The sequence below is a fragment of the Oncorhynchus masou genome, chromosome 9, assembly GCF_036934945.1.
Source record: "Oncorhynchus masou masou isolate Uvic2021 chromosome 9, UVic_Omas_1.1, whole genome shotgun sequence".
Classification (NCBI taxonomy): domain Eukaryota; kingdom Metazoa; phylum Chordata; class Actinopteri; order Salmoniformes; family Salmonidae; genus Oncorhynchus; species Oncorhynchus masou.
The window spans coordinates 74,006,736-74,033,380 of NC_088220.1; the positions used below are offsets into that span (position 1 = coordinate 74,006,736).

At 45.6% G+C, this 26,645-nt stretch overlaps 1 protein-coding gene across 1 annotated transcript in view; it reads right to left on the reverse strand.

Moving 5' to 3' along the window:
- Window positions 1–26,645, reverse strand: part of LOC135545084 (calsyntenin-2-like) — a 496,007-nt gene that overhangs the window by 303,096 nt on the left and 166,266 nt on the right. Inside the window, exon 2 of the mRNA XM_064972725.1 lies at window positions 6,071–6,193. Coding sequence (XP_064828797.1) covers window positions 6,071–6,193 — 123 coding nt within the window. The remainder of the gene's footprint in view (window positions 1–6,070; window positions 6,194–26,645) is intronic.

Here is a 26,645-nt window from a genome sequence, read left to right on the forward strand (position 1 = left end):
AAGTTCTGTATACTTATGTAAATGTGAAATTTCAGTAAAAAAAAAAATGTAAATTAGAAAAAAAATGTAATAACCTGTTTTTGCTTAGTCATTATGGGGTATTGTGTGCAGACGAGGGGAAAAGACTAACAATTGAATCAATTTTAGAATAAGGCTGTAACTTAAAATGTGGAATAAGTCAAGGGGTCTAAATACTTTTAGAAGGCACTGTGTATAAGTGAACATCCACCTGCAGTTACGTTCCCTATAGGTATACTGAAATGATCCCGAAGAGAAACTCATTCCACAGAAATATCAGACGCATCATACTGTAGGAAAAAGTTATAATTATAGACATAAGGTGGGACTAAAAATAACAAGGTAACTAATGTAAAATATTCTGTGTCCGTAAAATGTATATAGGTTCAGGACTTTTGTGAAACAGCACAGTTGAAAAATATATGGCAAATAGAAATCAAAACTGGATGGTCTTCAGAGAGAGACAGGAGGGGTTGAGGGTAGGAAAAGGGCGGACACAAAAAAAACAAAATATAACTATTTAAGCAATAAGGCCAGAGGAGGAGTGGTATATGGCCACTATACCACGGCTAAGGGCTGTTCTTAGCACGACACAACGCAGTGTCTGGATACAGCCCTGAGCTGTGGTATATTGGCCACTATACCACGGCTAAGGGCTGTTCTTAGCATGACAAAACGCAGTGTCTGGATACAGCCCTGAGCCGTGGTATATTGGCCACTATACCACGGCTAAGGGCTGTTCTTAGCACGACACAACGCAGTGTCTGGATACAGCCCTGAGCTGTGGTATATTGGCCATATACCACAAACCCCTGAGGAGCCTTATTGCTATTATAAACTGGTTACCAAAGTAATTAGAACAGTAAAAATACATGTTTTGTCATCCCCGTGGTATACAGTCTGATATACCACTGCTGTCAGCCAATCAGCATGCAGGGCTCAAACCACCCACTTTATAATGTAAAATGTATATAGTATGTATAAGCTGGAAGTAGAAGCCTAAGTGTTGTTTATTCCAACTAGGGGAGGGGAGGTAGGTTTAGAAAAATAAACAGAGGAAGCTGTGAAATGTAACCAGTACTGATTAATAGAAACATCAGCACGAGACATGATGAAACAGATCACTCAAGTGATGGGAAATGCCATTGTGTTTATGCATAGGATGTGTATGGTGCACAGGAGCGTTGCAAACCTTTCAGCATTGCCCTTATATTGATTCAGCGTATCAAATTACTACCTGTGGGAAGGTGTGGTGGGCGGTTTGTTGTTTGTGAAGGCCTGAGGCTAGTAGAACACCAGATGATAGGAAGATTGACTGATTTCACAATTGAACATTCAGAGAGAGTGCGTATGCGTTTTGTGTGTGTCTTCGTGTGTGCGTATGTGCTTGTGTCTCCGTGATGCATCCCTACCCATTCAGCCACATTAGTATGTAAGAAGTGACTGTAGCCTGTGGCTGTAATGCAGCTCTCTGTAAAGACTAGCCATTAACCCCGGCTCACCCAGTACTTAATGACCTACTCTCTGTTGTAAAGTAGCAGCCACACAAAAAGCCTCCATGGAATAGCAGTATAATGGACACTCCAGTTGCTGGGTGCTGATTGACATATTATCTACTGAAGCTTAAAAGTCAATGTAGCCACTTAAAAAGCCCATGTGAAGTTTAGCATTTGTAATTGTTGGATATGATATCCAAGCATGTCACACCTACTCCTGCTCCCTCCCTGCGGTGCTCGACGTTGCCAGTCTACTAACCACCGGTCCTGGTAACCCACATTGTTCCCCCCTGGCAACACACATTGCGCACACCTGTTCCCCATCGTTAAGCACACCTGGACTTCTTCGCCACCTTGATGACTTTCCCTTCATATAGCCCTCAGTAAGCCTCAGTCATCATGCAGTATTGGTTTTGGTTACACATTATCGTCATGTTTATTATTATTGAAACGCACCTTCTGCACCTGCTTCCTGACTCCCTGTGTTTACGTTACAAAGCATTTCCATTTGGCATATGCCTAACAATATTTGAGTATTTAATGATTTTAAGACTTAGACAAACAATGGATATTGATGGTTGTACGGTCATCTCAAATAAAACTGTGAAGGAACTCTGCGCTACTCTGGACCCTGATCTCTCTAGTGACGAACATATCAAGAATATTTCAAAGACATCTTTTTTTCATCTTCGTAACATAGCAAAAATCAGAAACTTTCTGTCCAAAAATGATGCAGAAAAATGTATTCATGCTTTTGTCACTTCAAGCTTATACTACTGCAATGCCCTACTTTCCGGCTAGCTGGATAAAGCACTAAATAAACTTCAGTTGCCGTGGGGGAGGTCTTTGTGGGCTATACTCGGCCTTGTCTCAGGGTAGAAGGTTGGTGGTTGAAGATATCACTCTAGTTGTGTGGGGGCTGTTCCTTGGCAAAGTGGGCAGGGTTATATCCTGCCTGTTTGGCCCTGTCCGGGGGTATTGTCGGACAGGGCTACAGCGTCTCCCGACCCCTCCAGCCTCCAGTATTTATGCTGTAATAGTTTGTCGGGGGGCTAGGGTCAGTCTGTTATAGCTAGAGTATTTCTTGTCTTATCCGGTGTCCTGTGTGAATTTAAGTATACTCTCTCTAATTCTCTCTCTCTTTTCCCCTCTTTCTCTCTCTCTCTTCCTCTCTCTCTCTTTCCTCTCGCTCTTCCTCTCTCTCTCTCTGTCTCTCTCTCTTCCTCTCTCCCTCTCTCTTCCTGTCTCTCTTATCTCTCTTCTCTCTCTCGGAGGACTTGAGCCCTAGGACCATGCCTCAGGACTCCTTGCTGTCCCCAGTCCACCTGGTCACGCTGCTGCTCCAGTTGCAACTTTTCTGCCTGTGGCTATGGAACCCTGACCTGTTCACCGGACCTGCTGTTTTGGACGCTCTCTTTACCGCACCTGCTGTCTTTAACTCTGAATGATCGGCTATGAAAAGCCAAATGACTTTTACTCCTATGGTGCTGACCTGTTGCACCCTCTACAACCACTGTGATTATTATTATCTGAGCCTGCTGGTCATCTATGAATGTTTGAACATCTTGGCCATGTTCTGTTATAATCTTCACCCCACACAGCCAGAACAGGACTGGACACCCCTCAGAGCCTGGTTCCTCTCTAGGTTTCTTCCTAGGTTTCTTCCTGCCTTTCTTGAGAGTTTTTCCGAGCCACCGTGCTTCTACATCTGTAATGCTTGCTGTTTGGGGTTTTAGGCTGGATTTCTGTACAGATCTTTGTGACATCAGCTGATGTAAAAAGGGCTTCATAAATATATTTGATTGATGAATGCTAAAAGGAATACTGTTATTCACAGTACCTGTTTTCCAGGTAAATACTGGAAGACGTCTCACTGACAAATTGTCCCTTGTCTCAAGTCCAGCTCCTCTCAGTCAATAAGTTACAGTTCTGTTGAGGTGAGAACTACAAAAGGGTTACAGACTGATGTCACTCTCAGTGAGGGCATAGGTGGAGTCTGGCAGAATGATCTGTTATGGGCCAGTGAGTCATGGCAGAATGATCTGTTATGGACCAGTGAGTCATGGCAGAATGATCTGTTATTTACATTTACATTTAAGTCATTTAGCAGACGCTCTTATCCAGAGCGACTTACAAATTGGTGTTATGAACCAGTGTGTCATGGCAGAATGATATGTTATGGGCAAGTGAGTCATGGCAGAATGATCTGTTATGGGCCAGTGTGTCATGGCAGAATGATCTGTTATGGACCAGTGAGTCATGGCAGAATGATCTGTTATGGGCCAGTGAGTCATGGCAGAATGATCTGTTATGGGCCAGTGTGTCATGGTAGAATGATCTGTTATGGGCCAGTGAGTTGTGTCAGAATGATCTGTAATGGGCCAGTGAGTTGTGTCAGAATGATCTGTAATGGGCCAGTGAGTTGTGTCAGAATGATCTGTTATGGGCCAGTGAGTTGTGTCAGAATGTTCTGTAATGGGCCAGTGAGTTGTGTCAGAATGATCTGTTATGGGCCAGTGAGTTGTGTCAGAATGATCTGTAATGGGCCAGTGAGTTGTGTCAGAATGATCTGTTATGTGCCAGTGAGTTGTGTCAGAATGATCTGTAATGGGCCAGTGAGTCATGGCAGAATGATCTGTTATGGGCCAGTGAGTTGTGTCAGAATGATCTGTAATGGGCCAGTGAGTTGTGTCAGAATGATATGTAATGGGCCAGTGAGTCATGGCAGAATGTTCTGTAATGGGCCAGTGAGTTGTGTCAGAATGATCTGTTATGGGCCAGTGAGTTGTGTCAGAATGATCTGTAATGGGCCAGTGAGTTGTGTCAGAATGATCTGTTATGTGCCAGTGAGTTGTGTCAGAATGATCTGTAATGGGCCAGTGAGTCATGGCAGAATGATCTGTTATGGGCCAGTGAGTTGTGTCAGAATGATCTGTAATGGGCCAGTGAGTTGTGTCAGAATGATATGTAATGGGCCAGTGAGTCATGGCAGAATGATCTGTAATGGGCCAGTGAGTTGTGTCAGAATGATCTGTAATGGGCCAGTGAGTTGTGTCAGAATGATCTGTAATGGGCCAGTGAGTTGTGTCAGAATGATCTGTAATGGGCCAGTGAGTTGTGTCAGAATGATCTGTAATGGGCCAGTGAGTCATGGCAGAATGATATGTTATGGGCCAGTGAGTTGTGTCAGAATAATCTGTTATGGGCCAGTGTGTCATGGCAGAATGATCTGTTATGGGCCAGTGTGTCATGGCAGAATGATCTGTTATGGGCCAGTGAGTTGTGTCAGAATGATCTGTAATGGGCCAGTGAGTTGTGTCAGAATGATCTGTAATGGGCCAGTGAGTTGTGTCAGAATGATCTGTAATGGGCCAGTGAGTTGTGTCAGAATGATCTGTAATGGGCCAGTGAGTTGTGTCAGAATGATCTGTAATGGGCCAGTGAGTTGTGTCAGAATGATCTGTAATGGGCCAGTGAGTCATGGCAGAATGATCTGTAATGGGCCAGTGAGTTGTGTCAGAATGATCTGTAATGGGCCAGTGAGTTGTGTCAGAATGATTGGTTATGGGGCTGCGTGTGTGTGTTGTCTGACATTGTGTCAGTCAGAGAGAGAGGTATTAAGTCAAAGCATTGTAATTAATGAGGTGTGAATGGTACCTAGGCAGAAGCCCCCTCACAAAAAATCCTTTCAGCTAATTACTGACTGACTGTCAGCCCCCCAACTGTGTCTCTAGGAGATACTCCTGACTACAGTTCATAGAGAGAGGGAGAGAGACCGAGGGAGAGGGAGAGCGGGAAAGAGGTATATAAAGTGTTTGTCAACCACCATTCAGCCTGCTATCTCATCTCTCTCTCTCTCTCTCTCTCGATAGATAGATAGATAGATAGCCTACATCAGAGCTGCTCCAACCCAGTCTGAGGGGCTCAGAATGCGGGTACCAGCCGTTGCACCAACCCCACACTGAGGACTTGGCCACATCAAGAGGCCTGGCAGCAGGCACTGGTGCCAGGCTGGCCAGTTAGCCTGTAGCTGGTGACAACCCACTGGCACTGACAACCCCCAGGAATTTGCAACCCAATGGGGGAGTTGGAATGGTCACCAAGGACGATGAGTGTAAACAGTCCGTCTTTTTCTGTGCGATAACCTTTTCCAACATGAGGGTTATTTTGGGTACAATCCCATCACATTGATTCAATATAATTACATTTGCGCTACTAAGAGGAGTATTAGTATTGGTTTTCTACATGGTTAAAGGACATAAGGGTGTGAATAGCTTTTATAGGAACATGCTTGGTAGTACTAGTTCAAAGCTAGTGGTTTTAAATTAGAAAGCAGACATTTTCTTTTCTTTTCTTGGAAAGCAGAAGTGTGAATATCACATTACGGCTTAATGCATTTTATGCTAATGTTTTACAAGAGCTCCCAAGAATCAAGGTCAACCACAAAAATTAAGAATGAGTAAATCATCCTCTGATTGAATGATGTTAACCCATTCATCACAACTTGGTACTTCCTTCTCCATTCTATCATCAGACAGTGGTGGGGCGTACCATACCTGCGTAGGGGACGGGGGCGTCTTTATCAAGGGCCACCAGGGGAGGGTCCAGTTGGACGATGTCCATGTTCTCTGTGATTACCCCATGGTATGACGTCTCAATCCACGGCTTGTGTTTGTTCACTACGAGAGAGAAAGGAGGGTGTTCAGGAGGGATGGAGAAAGAGAGAAAGATAATGTCAGTCAGGCGTTCACAGAAGTTTATACATTTTCAGTCTGCATGCAATTACTGGGCGAACTGAGAAAGGCTTTGTGCAAAATTAATACAACAGATTTTCTTTCCTCCCCACACTGCAACTCCCACTTGGAAAAACAGCCACGCACACACACACACATAAACACACACACACACATAAACACACACTCACACACATACACACACAAACACTGCTTTTCCTGGCAGAGGATCTCCATTCTTCCTTTTTATCTGAGAAACATTCTCATTTCACTAATCTCCTCTACTTCTTTTCTCCCCCTCTCTTTCCTCTCTCCAACGTTCCCTGCACGTCTCAAAGCACTGCGCCAGGCTTGATCAATGATCACTATTGAGCTGCCAGCAGAGCACTACTTCCTGGGCCCAGCCAAACAAAGTTCATGAGCACTGGGACGATTAGCACGGCATAATTGAGTAAAGCCCCTGAGGGCCGTGAAGCAGGAGTTAGCTAGCTAGCTCACCGTTTTATATACCATCTCTCTATCAAAGGTAAGGGTTTTAAAAACAGCAACAGCCCATTTCCTCCTCAACTCCTTCACTTAATCACAGCTTTAGCTGACTCGGGAGGGAACAACAATGCCCAAATCACATCCTGTGAATTCCTATACGAGGAAATTGTAGGTTGTTAGCAACACAAAACTAGGGCGTTTTATGTGATACACATCCAAGAGAAATGGCCTAAATACATCATTTATATTACTTTCCCATGTGTACATGGTCATGCATACTCATTATCTGACATTCAGTGAAAGAGAAGGAGAAAAAAGTCTGTACACCAAACAATTTGTAAAGCTGTCTCTAGTGCTACATTACAGCACCTCTCTTCATGGGTGTAGGAATCACTTTGTCTAAGATGTAAGGCACTGTAAGTATATAAACACAAGCAAACATAAGTGTGCTACTTAGCACCAGAATCTATACATCCTATTACATGAATCATAACATAGAATCAAAACATCAGAAAGGAAGGTACAGATTTTGAATGTGTGGTCTCAGACAAAAAATATTTTCAGACTTCATGTCTTTTTGATGATTTGAGATTCAAATTAGGCAGTAGGCCTTCTAGGACACTGAAGTACGCCAACACCAACACCACCAAAACACCACCACTCCAACACCACAATCACGCCAACACCACCACCAACACCGCCATCACGTCAAAACTACCACTTCAACACAACCACCACGCAACACCACCATCACTCCACGCCCACACCACCACCACGCCAATACCAACACTATTCCAACAACACCCTCACCAACACCACCACTTCAACACGACCACCACACCAACACCACACCAACACCACCACCAACACCACCATCACGTCAACACCACATCAATTAGAGCTGTTGCGTGATCTCTAATATTAAGGAAGTCTCGGGGTATTGCTTGCCTGAGGTAGACTACCTTACGATAAGCTGTAGACCACACTGTCTTCCAAGACAGATTACATTTCTATTTTTCGTAGCTGTCTATTTACCACCACAAACCGATGCTGGTACTAAGACCGCACTCAACGAGCTGTAGAAGGCCATAAACAAACAAGGAAATGTTCATCCAGAAGCAGCACTCCTAGTGTCTGGGACTTTAACGCAGGCAAACATACAACTCATTTCTACCAACAAGTCACAAGTGCAACCAAAGGAAAAAAAACTCTAGACCATCATTACTCCATACACAGAAATGCATACAAAGCTCTCCCTCGCCCTCCATTTGGAAAATCTGAGCATAATTCTATCCTCCTGATTCCTGTTTACAAGCGAAAACTAAACAGGTAGTACCAGTGACTCGCTAAAAATTTTTTTTATTTCACCTTTATTTAATCAGTTAGGCCAGTTGAGAACAAGTTCTCATTTACAACTGCAACCTGGCCAAGATAAAGCAGAGGAGTGTGACACAAACAACAACACAGAGTTACACATGGGGTAAACAAAAGTCAATACAGTCAATAACACAATAGAAAAATCTATATACAGTGTGTGCAAATGGAGTAAGGATGTAAGGCAATAGATAGTAGGCCAATAGTAGCGAAGTAATTACAATTTAGCAAATTAACACTGGAGTGATAGATGTGCAAATGATAATTTGCAAGTATAAATACATATGTGCAAAAGAAAAAAGGTAATAAAAACAACATTGGGATGAGGTAGGTAGTTGGATGGGCTATTTACAGATGGACTATGTACAGCTGCAGCAATCGGTAAGCTGCTCAGATAGCTGATGTTTAAAGTGAGGGAAATCTAAGTCTCCAACTTCAGCTATTTTTGCAATTTGTTATAGTCATTGGCAGCAGAGAACTGGAAGGAAAGGCGGCCAAAGGAAGTGTTGGCTTTGGGGATGACCAGTGACTTATACCTGCAGGAGCGCGTGCTACGGGTGGGTGTTGCTATGGTGACCAGTGAGCTGAGATAGGGCGGAGCATTACCTAGCAAAGACTTATAGATGACCTGGAGCCAGTGGTTCTGGCGACGAATATGTAGCGAGGGCCAGCCGACAAGAGCATGCACGTCGCAGTGGTGAGTGGTATATGGGGCTTTGGTGACAAAACAAATGGCACTGTGATAGACTGCATCCAGTTTGCTCAGTAGAGTGTTGGAGGATATTTTGTAAATGACATCGCCGAAGTCGAGGATCGGTAGGATAGTCAGTTTTACGAGGTTATGTTTGGCAGCATGAGTGAAGGAGGCTTTGTTGTGAAATAGGAACTCGATTCTAGATATAATTTTGGATTGGAGATGCTTAAAACCTCTCTGGGATAGGCGGGACACTTACGTCCCACTTGGCCAATAGCCAGGGAAAATGCAGAGCGCCAAATTCAAATAAAATACCATAAAAATCTAACTTTCATTAAATCACACCTGTAAGATACCATATTAAAGCTACACTCATTGTGAATCCAGCCAACATGTCAGATTTCAAAAAGGCTTTTCGGCGAAAGCATAAGATGCTATTATCTGATGACAGCACAACAGTAAACAAGAGAGAGTAGCATATTTCAACCCTGCAGGCACTACACCAAACGCAGAAATAAAATATAAATCATGCCTTATCTTTGACGAGCTTCTTTTGTTGGCACTCCAATATGTCCCATAAACATCACAAATGGTCCTTTTGTTCAATTAATTTCGTCGATATATATCCAAAATGTCCATTTATTTGGCACGTTTGATCCAGAGAAACACAGCTTCCAACTTGCGCAGCGTCAATACAAAATATCTCAAAAGTTATCTCAAAAGTTACTTGTAAACTTTGCCAAAATATTTCAAACTACTTTCGTAATTCAACTTTAGGTATTTTTAAACGTTAATAATCGATCAAATTTAAGACAGAATGATCTGTTTTCAATACAGGAAGACAACAAACGGACGCGAGTCATGCGCCTCTCTCAAAAAGTACACTCCAAGTGACACTCATTCAAGATGGCCGTACTTCTTCATTACACAAAGGAATAACCTCAACCAATTTCTGCCAGCAGCATATCACCCTGCATACCACTGCTGGCTTGCTTCTGAAGCTAAGCAGGTTTGGTCCTGGTCAGTTCCTGGATGGTGATTGGGGACACTGCCCTGTGTAGGGTGCCGTCTTTCGTATGGGACGTTAAACGGGTGTCCTGACTCTCTGAGGTCATTAAAAGATCCCATGGCACTTATCGTAAGAGTAGGGGTGTTAACCCCGGTGTTAACCCCTCAAACCATCATGGTCACCTAATAATCCCCAGTTTACAAATAATCCCTCTCCTCTCCCCTGTAACTATTCCCCAGGTTGTTGCTGCAAATGAGAACATGTTCTCAGTCAACTTACCTGATAAAATAACAGATAAACATTTTTAAAGAAAAGACTGGTGACATCCAGTGGAAGCGGTAGGAACTGCAAAGAAGTCCCTCAGAAATCTGGTTTCCCAATGAAAACTCATTGAATAGACAGTGACCTCAAAAAAAAAGAAAATCTGATACATAAGTTCTGTTATACTCACAGACATGTTTCAAATCGTTTTAGAAACGTCAGAGTGTTTTCTATCCAAAGCAACTAATAACATGCATATCTTATATTTTGGGATGAGTAGCAGGAAGTTGAATTTGGGCACGCTATTTATCCAAAAGTGAAAATGCTGATTTAATTTTGGAATGCTGATTTAACAATTCTAGATTTAACTTTGGATTGGAGATGTTTGATGTGAGTCTAGAAGGAGAGTTTACAGTCTAGCCAGACACCTAGGTATTTGTAGTTGTCCACATATTCTAAGTCAGAACCATCTAGAATATTGATGCTAGTTAAGCGGGCGGGTGTGGGCAGCGATCGGTTGAAGAGCATGCATTTAGTTTTACTAGCGTGTAAGAGCAGTTGGAGGCCACGTAAGGCGTGTTGTATGGCATTGAAGCTCTTTTGGAGTTTTGTTAACACAGTGTCCAAAGAAGGGCCAGATGTATACAGAATGTTGTTGTCTGCATAGAGCTGGATCAAGGAATCACCCGCAGCAAGAGCAACATCATAGATATATACAAAGAAAAGAGTCGGCCCGAGAATTGAATCCTGCTGTACCCCAAAGAGACTGCCAGAGGTCAGGACAACAGTCCCTCCGATTTGACACACTGAACTCTATCTGAGAAGTAGTTGGTGAACCAGGTGAGGCAGTCATTTGAGAAACCAAGGCTGTTGAGTCTGCCGATAAGAATATGGTGATTGACAGAGCCGAAAGCCTTGGCCAGGTCGATGAAGAAGGCTGCACAGTACTGTCTTTTATCAATGGCGGTTATGACATTGTTTAGTACCTTGAGCGTGGCTGAGGTGCACCCGTGACCAGCTCGGAAACCAGATTGCACAGCGGAGAAGGTATAGTGGGAAATAGTTAGTGATCTGTTTGTTAACTTGACTTTCGAAGACTTTAGAAAGGCAGGGCAGGATGGATATAGGTCTTTAACAGTTTGGGACTAGAGTGTCACCCCCTTTGAAGAGGAGGATTTACCATGGCAGCTTTCCAATCTTTAGCAATCTCAGACGATACGAAAGAGAGGTTGAACAGACTAGTAATAGGGGATGCAACAATGGCAGTGGATAATTTTATAAAGAGAGGGTCCAGATTCTCAAGCCCAGCTGATTTGTACGGGTACAGGATTTTCAGCTCTTTCAGAACATCAGCTATCTGTATTTGGGTGAAGGAGAAGCTGGGGAGGCTTGGGCAAGTAGCTGCGGGGGTGCGGAGCTGTTGGGAGGAAAGAGGAAAGCATGGCCAGCCATAGAGAACTGCTTATTGGAATTCTCGATTATCGTGGCTTTATCGTTGGTGACAGTGTTTCCTAGCCTCAGTGCAGTGGGCAGCTGGAAGGAGGTGCTCTTATTCTCCATGGACTTTACAGTGTCCCAGAACTTTTGGAGTTAGAGCTACAGGATGCCTTTGCTTTCCTAACTGACTGTGTATATTGTTTCTTGACTTCCTGAAAAGTTGCATATCGCGGGTACTATTCAATGCTAGTGCAGTACGCCACAGGATGTTTTGTGCCAGTCAGGTCTGGAGTGAACCAAGGGCTATATCTGTTCTAAGTTCTACATTTTTTGAAAGGGGCATGCTCATTTAAGATGGTGAGGAAATTACTTTTAAAGAACAACCAGGCATCCTCTACTGACAGGATGCCCGGGCCAGGTCGATTAGAAAGACCTGCTCGCAGAAGTGTTTGAGGGAACGTTTGACAGTGATGAGGGTTGTCGTTTGACCCTGGACCCATAACGTATGCAGGCAATGAGGCACTGATCGCTGAGAACCTAATTGAAAACAGCAGAGGTGAATTTGGAGGGCAAGATGGTTAATATAATATCTATGGATAATATCTATGAGGGTGCACATGTTTACAGATTTAGGGTTGTACCTGGTGGGTTCCTTGATCATATGTGTGAGATTGAGGGCATCTAGCTTAGATTGTAGGACACCCGGGGTGTTAAGCACATCCCAGTTTGGTCACCTACCAGAACGAACTCTGAAGATAGATGGGGGGCAATTGATTCACATATGGTGTCCAGGGCACAGTTGGGAGCTGAGGGGGGTCTATAACAGGAGGCAACAGTGAGAAACTTATTTCTGGAGAGATTAGCTCGAACTGTTAGACCTGGAAAGTATGACAGAACTTTGCAGGCTATCTTTGCAGTAGATTGCAACTCCTCCCCCTTAGGCAGTTCTATCTTGACAGAAAATGTTATAGTTGGTTGATGGAAATCTTAGAATTTTTGGTGGCCTTCCTAAACCAGGATTCAGACACGGCAAGGACATCAGGGTTGACGGAGTGTGCTAAAGCAGAGAGTAAAGCAAACTTAGGTAGGAGGCTTCTGATGTTAACATGCATGAAACCAAGGCTTTAACAGTTACAGAAGTCAACAAATGAGAGTACCTGGGGACACTCAGGGCCTGGGTTAACCTCTACATCATCCGAGGAACAGAGGAGGAGTAGGATGAGGGTACGGCTAAAGGCTATCAAAACTGGTTGTCTTGTGCGTTGGGGTCAGAGAATAAAAGGAGCAAATTTCTGGGTGTGGTAGAATAGGTTCAGGGCATAGTGTACAGACAGGGGTATGGTAGGGTGTGGGTACAGTGGAGATAAACCTAGGCATTGAGTGACGATAAGAGAGGTTGCATCTCTGGAGGCACTAGTTATGCTAGGTGAGGTCACCGCATGTGTGGGAGGTGGAACAAAAGAGGTATCTGAGACATGTTGAGTGGGGCTAGGGGTTCCGCAGTACAATAAAACAATGATAACTACCCTAAACAACAGTATACAAGGCATATTAACATTAGAGAGAGACATGAAGGGAGGCATAAAGCAATCACATGTGTTGGTTGGGAGAGCTAGCTAAGACAACAATGGGTAAGTTAACAACAGCTAATCAGCAAAGACAACAACAACAGGTAAAATGGCGGTGAATGGACAGAGAGGGTAAGTTACCTACACACAGGGCCGGAGTTTGAGGCTGGGGCCGACAGATAAACAAAATAAACAAAAATGGAGTACTGTGATGAATGAACAGTCCAGCAGGCGTCAGCTATGTAGCCAGGTGATCATGGGGTCCAGTAAACAGCAATAAATGAAACAGGGAAGCCATTAGGTAGTCATTTCTACGCTATCAAGCAGGGTACACGGCGTTCCTAAAGTTAGCAGGTCGGGGCTAGCAGAAGCGCCTTCACCGACGTCCGAGAAAGGCCGGTTGAAGGCACATAGGACAGATTTACGTCGGCAGACCAGTCGTGATAGGCGGGGGTCTGTGTCAACAAAGTGTCCAGGCCAGTTGGCAAAAGAGGTATTGTAGCTGGAGCAATTAAGCGTGCTAGCCGGGAGATGCGCCTGGCGCTAGGCTAACTGGTGCTAGTTTCGGGACAAGGGCGTTAGCCACTATAGCCACTCGGTAGCAGCTAGCTGCAATGATCCTGGGCTGGGTCACTCTGGAGTAATGGTCCAGAGCTTACGGCTGGAATCTGGTGATGTAGTGGAGAAAAGCAGTCCGATATACTCAGGGTTGATATTGCGCTGTGCAGACTGGCGGGTATTATCCAGGCTAAAAGCGGCTGGTGTCTGAGCTAAAGGTAAAGGCTGCTAGCAGTGGCTAACACTGACTAATATGTTCCGGGATTCATCCAATGGCATTGAGGACTATGGCTTCATCAACAAATGCATTGGTAACGTTGTCCCCACAGTCACCATACGTACAGTACATATCCTAAATAGAAGCATTGGATTACAGGCATCATCTGCACCGGGCTAAAGGATAGAGCTGCCGCTTTCAAGGAGCGGGACAATAATCCGGACGCATAAAAGAAATCCCGCTATGCTTTCAGATGAACCATCAAACAGGCAAAGCATCAATACATGACTAAGATTGAATCCTTCTGCACCGCCTCTGATGGTCGTTGGATGTGGCAGGGCTTGCAAACTATTATGGACTACAAAGGGAAACCCAGACACAAGTTGCCCAGGGATGCGAGCCGAGCAGATTAGCTAAATTCCCATTATGCTAGCTTTGAAGCAAAGAAACACTGAAGCATGCATGAGAGCACCAGCTTTTCCAGACGTCTGTGTGATCACGCTCTCCATAGCCGATGTGAGTAAGACCTTTAAACAGGTCAACATTCACAAGGCCGCAGGGCCAGACAGATTAGCAGGACATCTACTCAGACCATGCGTGGACCAACTGGCAAGTGTCTCACTGACATTTTCAACCTTTCCCTGACCGAGTCTGTAATACCTACATGTTTCCAGCAAACCACCATAGTTCCTGTGCCTAAGAAAGCGAAGATAACCTGCCTAAATGACTACGACCCCGTAGTACTCACATCGGTAGTGCTTTGAAAGGCTGGTCATGGCTCACATCAACACCATCAATCCGGAAACCCTAGACCCACTCAAAATTGCATATCGCACCAACAGATCCACAGATGACAGAATCTCAATCGCACTCCACACTGCCATTTCCCATGACAGGAAAACCTACGTGAGAATGCTGTTCATTGACAACAGCTCAGCATTCAACACTTTAGTGCCCTCAAAGCTCATCACTAAGCTAAGGACCATGGGACTAAACACTCTGCAACTGGATCCTGGACTTCCTGACGGCCTGCCCCCAGGTGGTAAGGGTAGGCAACAACACATCTGCCACGTTTATCCTCAACACAGGGCCCCTAAGGTGTGCATCCTTAGTACCCTCCTGTGCTTCCTGTTCACCCACGACTGCGTGGCAAAGCACGACTCCAACACCATCATTAAGTTTTCTGACGACATAACAGTAGTTGGCCTGATCACTGAGAACGATGAGACAGACTATAGGGAGGAGGTCAGAGACCTGGTCTGGGTGGTGTCAGAATAACTACCTAACCCTCAACGTAACCAAGACTTAGGCGATGATTGTGGACTACAGGAAAAGGAGGACCGAGCACGCCCCCATTCTTATCAACGGGGCTGTAGTGGAGCAGGTTGAGAGCTTCAAGTTCCTTGGTGTTCTCATCACAAACAAACTAGAATGGTCCAAACACACCAAGACAATCGTGAAGAGGGCACGACAAAGCCTATTCCCTCTCAAGAAACTTTAAAGATTTGGCATGGGTCCTCAGATCCTCAAAACGTTCGACAGCTGCAACATTGAGAGCATGCTGACTGGTTGCATCACTGCCTGGTACGACAACTGCTTGGCCTCCAACCGCAGAGGGTAGTGCGTATGGCCCAGTACATCACTGGGGCTAACCTGCCTGCAATCCAGGACCTCTACACCAGGCGATGTCAGAGGCAGGCCCTAAAAATTGTCATAGACCCCAGCCACCCCTGTCAAAGACTGTTCTCTCCACCACTGCATGGCAAGTGTTACCGGAGTGCCAAGTCTAGGACAAAAAGGCTTCTCAACAGTTTTTACCCCCAAGCCATAACAATTCTGAACAGGTAACCAAATGGTTACCCGGACTATTTGCATTGTGTGACCCCCCAACCTCTCTTTTACGCTGCTGCTACTCTCTGTTTATCTTATATGCATAGTCACTTTAACTATACATTCATGTACATACTACCTCAATTGGCCCGACCAACCAGTTCCCCCACACATTGGCTAACATGGCTGTCTGCATTGTGTCCCACCCACCACCCGCCAACCCCTCTTTTACACCACTGCAACTCTCTGTTTATCATATATGCATAGTCACTTTAACCATATCTCATGTACAAATTACCTCAATCAGCCCGACTAACCGGTGCCTGTATATAGCTTTGCTACTGTTATAGCCTCGCTACTGTATATAGCCTCACTACTGTTATTTTTCACTCTCTTTTTACTTTTGTTTTTAGGTCTTTACTTACCTATTGTTCACCTAATACCGTTGTTTTGTAAATTTGACCTCGACTAACATGTACCCCAGCACATTGACTCGGTACTGGTACCCCCTGTATAAAACCTCGTTATTGTTATTTTATTGTGTTACTTTTATTTAATTTTTATTTTTGTTGATTTAGTGAATATTTTCTTAATTCTATTTCTTGAACTGCATTGTTGGTTAAGGGCTTGCAAAGTAAGAATTTTATGGTAAGGTCTACAACGGCTGTTTTCGGCACATGTGACAAATAAAATGTGATTTGATTTGATTAGCTAATGACACATTATAAATGACCTCCGGGCTGAAACAATGTGAGGTGAAACTACAGTATATTACCTACAGCAGCTCCAGGGATCTACGGCTATCTCTGATCAACTTTTCTGCCTTATTAGTTTTATTACCATGTTTAATAGCTGGTCCTATGGTATGATATCGCTGTTGTGGAGACGGTTGTGTAATATATAATGCATTGTGTTATTCAAGCACAAATGCTGACAGGATAATGAAAACGTGGCTTAGTTTAGAATTAGGCTGATCTACCACCTCCATGTTCAAGAGTCCAGTCCTCTTGAAGCTTTGCAAATTATTGACCATTTAAATCCTGGCCAGAAGAGCTTGAATGGTTCAGCCGGGTTGACCATAGCTGATGAAAGGTCAGGTTGACCCAACTGGTCTGGGATCAGCTTTATACAGACTATTATTACCTACCACTGTGGAACATCAATCCAAAGGACTTCTGAGATCATTCCTCAGTTTATTTATTTTCCGTTCGGCATCGAATGCTTCTCTGGTCAACCCAGTTAATGACACCACAAAGCTTCTGTGTGTGTGTGTGTGTGTGTGTGTGTGTGTGTGTGTGTGTGTGTGTGTGTGTGTGTGTGTGTGTGTGTGTGTGTGTGTGTGTGTGTGTGTGTGTGTGTGTGTGTGTGTGTGTGTGTAGGCCTAATGGTTTCTGCCCAGCAGGAGTGGTGAGGGCGCTAGAGGAACATCACTCCTGGAATTTTAGCTGTGCCTTCATGGTGCAGCCCCCAGGTGATGTCATGCCCACTCCAGCCTCTGATTGAAAGGTTTTGCCTTATAAGAACACCAATGTTGACTCCATCCCCATCCCCTTCCACACATCCACATCCTCATCCTAAGGGAATGCCCACCATTGTTGACAGGTCGGAGACATCCAGAGGCATTAGAGTCCTGAGACAGGGATAGAGATAGATGTCCTACCATCTCCAGACAGATGAGAGAAATGATTGAGCGATACGCCATCACTTGGATGGAAGGCGGAGGGTGGCTCCTCGGGAGGCATTGCAGCCAATAAACGTAATCTAATCCTAAACGTTATTTCGCTAATGCCAAAATTCTAAGCGATTAACCTCACACTTCAAAATGTCAGCCTGGATCTAAACTAAACACAGTTAATCCACTGATCAGTAACCAGGCACCGTGACACAGTCACAGCCAAGGTGCATAATTTGACTATGCAGGAAAGATACAATATGGCAAAAAGGTGATCCGGCCAGCAAGACGTACTCAGCTGGAATTGTGGCTTGATTCATTCTGCAGACAAAACAGACACACAGGAAATGTTGTTTGATCTGTGTGGAGATGTTTGTCTCGTCTAATACCTCTCCAGCCAGCAGGCTTTATACAGACACCTTAAGGCGAGAGAGCCCTTACATTTACATTTACATTTAAGTCATTTAGCAGACGCTCTTATCCAGAGCGACTTACAAATTGGGAGACTCGTCACATCTGTCACCACAATTTTAAAAATAAAACGCCTTCATTGGGTACGTAAAGTGGAGTTTTAATTTCATGCAATAACCTTTGTTTGTGAATGGAGGGAGGTCGATTCTCCCCTCGCTAAAACTCACGCCTGTCTTGGGAAAACATGATTAGTAGAGGTAGAGTTTCTTTTTTTACATCTTGAGGCCATGTCAGAAATTAATTTGCCTCTCTCTCCCTGCTTGTTTGATTTAACCTGGCTTTATTATTTGTTTTTTTAGACCTGAGCAGAGATTCAAATACCATGACCTTTCTGGCAACACGCTCCACCTGATAAAACCAGCTGGGCTCTTTGTCAGAAGGCTTTAGATGCAGCTCTCCTCTGAGACACAGGACATCAGACGCCACAGAGAGCAACACAGAGAGCAACACAGAAAGCAACACACAGAGAAAAACTGAAAGCAACTCGATGGGGTGAATGTGAAGAACAGACACTGTTCTAAAGAGCCCCGTGCTCTGAGCAAAAATGCTAAAGGCATGTTCTTCACAGAAGCCTGATTCTTTCCACAAAGCAATGAAAGAAACAACAAACTACTTTAGACACAAACATACAGTTGAAGTCGCAATCCCTGACATTTAATCCTAGTAAAAATCCCTGTTTTTGGTCAGTTAGGATCACCACTTTATTTTAAGAATGTGAAATGTCAGAATAATTGTCACGCCCTCGAAGTATTTTGTGTTTTTCTTCATTTATTTGGTCAGGCCAGGGTGTGGCATGGGTTTTTGTATGTGGTGTGTTTTGTATTGGGATTGTAGCTTAGTGGGGTGTTCCAGATAAGTCTATGGCTGTCTGAAGTGGTTCTCAATCAGAGGCAGGTCTTTATTGTTGTCTCTGATTGGGAACCATATTTAGGCAGCCATATTCTTTGAGTGTTTCGTGGGTGATTGTCCTATTGTCCTTATGTCCATTGTGTATTCGTTTGCACGAGTATTAGGCTGTTTCGGTTTTCGTTACGTTTATTGTTTTTGTAGTGTTTGTATTTGGATTCGTGTTGCTTCAGTTTATTAAACATGGATCGCAATCTACACGCCGCATTTTGGTCCGACTCTCCTTCACACCTAGAAAACCGTAACAGAATCACCCACCACAACAGGACCAAGTGGTGTGTCAACAGGCAGGAGCAGCAGGAGAAGCAACAGCGGCAGCAGGAGCAACAAAGTTTGGAGTATACAACTTGGGAGGAAATAGACAGGTGGGCGGTCGACCCAGGGAGAGTGCCGGAGCCCGCCTGGGATTCGCTGGAGCTGTGCGAAAAGGGTTATAGGAGAATGGAGTTGGAGAGACAAGCACGGCGGCGCGGAAGGTAGCCCGAGAATCAGCCCCAAAAATTTCTGGGGGGGGGGGGCTCAGGGAGAGTGTGGCAGTCAGGAGTCAGACCTGTTTATCGTGAGGAGCCAAGGAGGAGACCAGAACCAGAGCCGGTGTTGGAGGTGAGCGAAGCAGAGACTGTGAAGGAGTTAAAGGGGAAATTGGAGGAGAGAGAAATGAGGGAGTTGCTGTGTTGGTGCTTTAAGCATGGAATTCGCCCGACGGAGCGTGTCGGGGATTTGATGGCACCTGGGTCAGCACTCCATACTCGTCCTGAGGTGCGTGTTAGTCGGCTGGTGAATATGGTGCCAGCCTCACGCACCAGGCCTCCTGTGCACCTCCCTAGCCTTGCACGTCCTGTGCCAGCCCTGCTCTCAAGATCTCCAGTACTCCTTCACGGTCCAGCCCGTCCTGTGCCACCTCCACACACCAGCCCTCTGGTGGCAGCTCCCCGCACCATGCTTCCTGTGCGTGTCCTCAGCCCAGTACCACCAGTGCCAGCACCACACATCAGGCCTACAGTGCGCCTCGCCTCTCCAGCGCTGCCAAAGCCTTCCGCCTCTACAGCGCTGCCGGAGTCTCCCGCCTGTTTAGCGCTGCCAGATCCTTCCTCCTCTACAGAGCTGCTGGAGTCTCCTGCCTGTTCAGCGCAGCCAGAGCTGCCAGCCTGCATGGAGCAGCCAGAGCTGCCAGCCTGCATGGAGCAGCCAGAGCTGCCAGTCTGCATGGAGCAGCCTAAGCCTCCAGTCTGCATGGAGCAGCCAGACCTGCCAGTCTGCATGGAGCAGCCAGAGCTGCCAGTCTGCATGGAGCAGCCAGAGCTGTCGGTCTGCATGGAGCAGCCAGAGCTGCCAGTATGCATGGAGCAGCTAGAGCTGTCAGTCTGCAAGGAGCTGCCAGTCTGCAAGGAGCTGCCAGTCTGCAAGGAGCTGCCAGTCTGCAAGGAGCTGCCAGAGCTGCCAGTCTGCATGGAGCCGCCAGAGCTGCCAGTCTGCAAGAAGCCGCAAGAGCTGCCAGTCTGCAAGAAGCTGCCAGAGCTGCCAGTCTGCAAGAAGCCACCAGAGCTGCCAGTCTGCAAGAAGCCGCCAGAGCTGCCAGTCTGCATGGAGCAGCCAGAGCCGTCAGTCAGTATGGAGCAGCCAGAGCCGCCAGTCAGCATGGAGCAGCCAGAGCTGCCAGTCAGCATGAAGCAGCCAGAGCCGCCAGTCAGCATGGAGTAGCAAGAGCCGCCAGTCAGCATGGAGTAGCCAGATCCGCCAGGCAGCATGGAGCAGCCAGAGCCGCCAGTCAGCATGGAGCAGCCAGATCCGTCAGTCTGCCAGGATCCGCCAGTAAGCCAGACTCTTCCAGATCTGCCAGGATCCGCCAGACTCTTCCAGATCCGCCAGTCAGCCAGACTCTTCCAGATCCGTCAGTCTGCCAGGATCCGCCAGTCAGCCAGACTCTTCCAGATCCGCCAGTCAGCCAGACTCTTCCAGATCCGCCAGTCAGCCAGACTCTTCCAGATCCGCCAGTCAGCCAGACTCTTCCAGATCCGCCAGTCAGCCAGACCCTTCCAGATCCGCCAGTCAGCCAGACTCTTCCAGATCCGCCAGTCAGCCAGACCCTTCCAGATCCGCCAGTCAGCCAGACCCTTCCAGATCCGCCAGTCAGCCAGACTCTTCCAGATCTGCCAGTCAGCCAGACTCTTCCAGATCCGCCAGTCAGCCAGACCCTTCCAGATCTGCCAGACCCTTCCAGATCCAACTACCTGCCTGAGCTTCCTCTCAGTGCTAAGCTTCCCCTCAGTCCCGAGCTACCCCTCAGTCCCGAGCTACCCCTCAGTCCCGAGCTACCCCTTAGTCCCGAGCTGCCCCTCAGTCCCGAGCTGCCTCGCAGTCCCGAGCTGCCCCTCAGTCCAGCTGGGTTCTGGGTGAGGACTACTAGGCCATGGTCGGCGGTGAGGGTGGACTATCTAAGGACGCGAGGAGGAGGGACTAAGAATTTGATAGAATGGGGTCCACGTCCTGCGCCGGAGACGCCAACATGGACAGACGCCCACCCGGACCCTCCCCTATGGTTTTTGGTGTGTCCGGGAGTCTGCACCTTGGGGGGGGGGGGTTCTGTCACGCCCTGGTGGAAGTATTTTGTGTTTTTCTTCATTTAATTGGTCAGGCCAGGGAGTGGCATGGGTTTTTGTATGTGGTGTGTTTTGTATTGGGATTGTAGCTTTGTGGGGTGTTCTAGATAAGTCTATGGCTGTCTGAAGTGGTTCTCAATCAGAGGCAGGTGTTTGTCGTTGTCTCTGATTGGGAACCATATTTAGGCAGCCATATTCTTTGAGTGTTTCGTGGGTGATTGTCCTATTGTCCTTATGTCCTTAGTGTCCGTTGTGTATTCGTTTGCACGAGTATTAGGCTGTTTCGGTTTTCGTTACGTTTATTGTTTTTGTAGTGTTTGTATTTGGATTCGTGTTGCTTCAGTTAATTAAACATGGATCGCAATCTACACGCCTCATTTTGGTCCGACTCTCCTTCACACCTAGAAAACCGTAACAATAATAGTAGAGAGAAGTATTTATTTCAGCTTTGTTTTCTTTTATCACATTCTCAGTGGGTCAGAAGTTTACATGCACTCAATTAGTATTTAGTAGCATTGCCTTTAAATTGTTTAACTTGGGTCAATCATTTTGGGTAGCCTTCCCACAATAAGTTGGGTGAATTTTGGCCCATTCCTCTTGACAGAGCTGGTGTAACTGAGTCAGGTTTGTAGACCTCATTCCTCCTGACAGAGCTGGTGTAACTGAGTCAGGTTTGTAGACCTCATTCCTCCTGACAGAGCTGGTGTAACTGAGTCAGGTTTGTAGACCTCATTCCTCGTGACAGAGCTGGTGTAACTGAGTCAGGTTTGTAGACCTCTGTGCTTGCCCATGCATTTTCAGTTCTGCCCACAAATGTTCTATAGGATTGAGGTCAGGGCTTTGTGATGGCCACTCCAATAACTTGACTTTATTGTCCTAAAGCCATTTTGCCACAACTTTGGAAGTATGCTTGGGGTCATTATTTATTTGGAAGATCCATTTGTGACCAAAATGTAACTTCCTGACTGATGTCTTGAGATGATGCTTCAATATATCCATATAATTTTCCTCCTCAGTGATGCCATATATTTTGTGAAGCACACAGTAGTCTGGTTTGTTTTTGGCGGTTTAGGAGCCGTGGCTTCTTCCTTGCTGAGCGGTCTTTCAGGTTATGTCAATATAGAACTCCTTTTACTGTGGATATAGATACTTTTGTACCTGTTTCCTCCAGCATTTTTACAAGGTCCTTTGCTGTTGCTCTGGGATTGAGTTGTACTTTTCGCACCAAAGTAAGTTGATCTCTAGGTGACAGAACGTGTCTCCTTCCTGAGCTGTATGACGGCCGCATGGTCTCATGGTGTTTATACTTTTGTACAATTGTTTGTACAAATGAACTTGGTACCTTCAGGCGTTTGGAAATTGCTCCCAAGGATGAACCAAACTTGTGGAGGTCTACAAAAAAAAATTCTGAGGTCTTGGCTGATTTCTTTTGATTGTCCCATGATGTCAAGCAAAGAGGCACTGAATTTGAAGGTAGGCCTTGAAATGCATCCACAGGTGCACCTCCAATTGACTCAAATGATGTCAATTAGCCTATCAGAAGCTTCTAAAGCCATGACATCATTTTCTGGAATTTTCCAAGCTGTTTATAGTCAGTCAACTTAGTGTATGTTAACTTCTGACCCACTGGATTTGTGATACAGTGAATTCTAAGTGAAATAAAATGTCTGTAAACAATTGTTGGAAAAATGACTTGTGCCATGCACAAAGTAGATGTCCTAACCGACATGCCAAAACTATAGTTTGTTAACATGAAATGTGTGTAGTGGTTGAAAAACAAGTTTTAATGACTCCAACCTAAGTGAATTTAAACTTCTGACTTCAACTGTATGTCCTATGGTCAATACTTGAGACACACTCCATGCTGGACAGATGCACAACAGTACAAGGTCTGTGTTGCCTTTTTTCTTGTTAACAGGCTTTTAACAATTTCTGAAAAAATAGCAAGGTAATAAAGACCATCCATCCAAATGGAGCCTTAAGCAGTACACCCTGAATCTATTCCACATCAGTGTGTTCATGAAGCATTGGTAGTTTGTTCCGCAAAGGGTTTTCAAAGTACTAGCATCTCTGCACATAATAAGAGTGATTAGGCCATCAGCTTTCATGTGTCCATTCAGGAGTAGTCTGAGAGCAGACATTGGATGGAAGAGAAGCAGGCCCATAGTGCAGTGTGATTATGATAGACCAGAGTAATGTTGAAAAGAGAGGAGCTGTGGATAAAAATAGACAGACATTCACAGTCCTATTTCAACCAACCTGCTCTCAAAAAGTATGTTTTTTCCCTCATCAATCTACACCCACTAGGGTAGCCTAGTGGTTAGAGCGTTGGACTAGAAGGTTGCAAGTTCAAACACCGAGCTGACAAGGTACAAATCTGTCGTTATACCCCTGAACAGGCAGTTAACCCACTCTTCCAAGGCTGTCATTGAAAATAAGAATTTGTTCTTAACTGACTTGCCTAGTTAAATAAAGGTTAAAAAAATACCCCATAATGACAAACTAAAAACTGTTTTCTAGAAATGTTGGCAAATATATTAAATATAAAAAACAGAAATACCTTATTTACATAAGTATTCAGACCCTTTGCTATGAGACTCCAAACTGAGCTCAGGTACATCCTGTACTGGACCAATTTAATTTGCATTTATACTAGAATTGATAGTACATCTTTCATAATAATAGCTTTCTCGTATAATTTCACCTCATCATTACTGAGGGATAGTTTAAGGGCACTGAATATATGTTTAAATGATTTCCCAGTGAATGGAGGGAGTAGAGTTATCCTACTGGTCCTACAGAGACACTTATCCACTATGGACACCAACAGACATTTACAGTAACAGTAATCCAAGCTAGCTCCCAGCAACACAGAGATGTCCATCAACAGGCCTGTGTGAATTCATATAATTTATATTCTCCCTGAGAGGACGCAGAGAACATTAAATCACTTATTTATCTTTATCTTAACCCTCCTCATTCTCCCCATGCCCCCTTCCCTTTCCCTATCCCCCCACAATAACCACATTCTCTTTTCCACTCTCCTTCAATAAGGCCTTTCTCTTTTCCCCTCCCTCTACCCTTGCTGCTCATTCTGCCCTGTTCTCTCTTTGCCCCCACTCTCTCTCTCGCTCTCTCTCTCTTTGCCCTCTCTCTCTCTTTCACTCCCCTTCCCTTAACCCTGTTCTCCTCTCCCCTCTCCTTCCATTCCCTTAACCCTGTTCTCTCTTTCCACTCTCTCTATCTCTCTCCCTTTCCCTTAACCCTGTTCTCTCTTCCCCTCTTTCTCTGTCCCCTTCCCTTAACCCTGTTTCCCCCTCCCCTTCCCTTAACCCTGTTCTCTCTTTCCACACTCTCTCTCTCCCTTTCCCTTAACCCTGTTTCCCCCTCCCCTTCCCTTAACCCTGTTCTCTCTTTCCACACTCTCTCTCTCCCTTTCCCTTAACCCTGTTTCCCCCTCCCCCTCCCCTTTCCCTTAACCCTGTTCTCTCTTTCCATCTTTCTCTGTCCCCTTCCCTTAAACCTGTTCTCCCTCCCCTTCCCTTAACCCTGTTCTCTCTTTCCACTCTCTCTCTCTCTCTCCCTTTCCCTTAAACCTGTTCTCCCCTCCCTTCCCTTAACCCTGTTCTCTCTTTCCATGCTCTCTCTCTCTCTCTCTCTCTCTCCCTTTCCCTTAACCCTGTTCTCTCTTCCCCTCTTTCTCTGTCCCGTTCCCTTAACCCTGTTTCCCTTAACCCTGTTTCCCCCTCCCCGTCCCTTAACCCTGTTCTCTCTTTCCATGCTCTCTCTCTCTCTCTCTCTCTCTCTCTCCCTTTCCCTTAAACCTGTTCTCCGCTCCCCTTCCCTTAACCCTGTTCTCTCTTTCCACGCTCTCTCTCTCCCCTTTCCCTTAACCCTGTTCTCTCTTCCCCTCTTTCTCTGTCCCGTTCCCTTAACCCTGTTTCCCCTCCCCTTCCCTTAACCCTGTTCTCTCTTCCCCTCTTTCTCTGTTCCCTTCCCTTAAACCTGTTCTCTCTCTCCTCTTGTCACTCATTCTCTATTTTACTGATTGTCTCTTCCTCTCCTTTGAACCTTGAAGATCTTTGCCAACTTTAATCTCCTCTCTGTTCTCCGGACACCTTTTGCCTCACAGAACAACATGACAGAAAACACGCCGGTGCCACCAGTCGGGAGGCGAGGGGCACAGAGTCTGTGTTTATTGTCTCCTAAAGAATGAGGGGAACGAGGAGAGGAAGGGTAAACAAAGATAAAGGGATAACAGTTGTCGGCACGTTCACCAAATAAATTTGACAGCAGTGTTTTGGTAATCTGTAAGAATAAAAAGCTCCTCATTACTTAACCAGCACACAGCAAGGTGACTGTTCCGTACACCTGGCTGTCACTGCACCTGTCACCCAAAGGCCACCACCACACATCTGTCCCTCTCAGATTCTAGCCTGCTCACCTCCACACACATATAAATAGCATGTCTTGTACACTGTCAGGGAAATCATATATGGAGGACATTTTGGAGAACTGTTCGACCCCACAGAAAATTGGATGACCATCTAAAAGTCTGAAGCAGTCTGAATGTCCTCTAAGACTAACTTGGCTTTACTGTTGGCGATTCTATGATTCATCTGATGTATTTTAGCCATTTTCTCCTACAGACATCCAAAGACAGTTAGAAGACAGCAAATCAAATTACTGGTTTAGTTTCCTGGCTGCACTACAGGTGTTACGCCAGACTGTAGATTTTCTAGTTTTACTATGTGTTTTCTGTTGGCAGCCTCAGGCAGGGTGTGTTTCTGGGAGTGGTCACTGTGCCAGATCCCTGTGTGGTGGTGGTGGAACTACTGGTTTGACTGTGCCAGATTCCTGTGTGGTGGTGGTGGAACTACTGGTTTGACTGTGCCAGATCCCTGTGTGGTGGTGGAACTGCTTGTTTCACTGTGCCAGATCCCTGTGTGGTGGTGGTGGAACTACTGGTTTCACTGTGCCAGATCCCTGTGTGGTGGTGGTTGATCTACTGGTTTCACTGTGCCAGATCCCTGTATGGTGGTGGTGGAACTACTGGTTTCACTGTGCCAGATCCCTGTGTGGTGGTGGTGGAACTACTGGTTTCACTGTGCCAGATCCCTGTGTGGTGGTGGTTGATCTACTGGTTTCACTGTGCCAGATCCCTGTATGGTGGTGGTGGAACTACTGGTTTCACTGTGCCAGATCCCTGTGTGGTGGTGGTGGTACTACTGGTTTCACTGTGCAAGATCTCTGTGTGGTGGTGGTGGTGGAATTCCTGGTTTCACTGTGCCAGATCTCTGTGTGGTGGTGGTGGT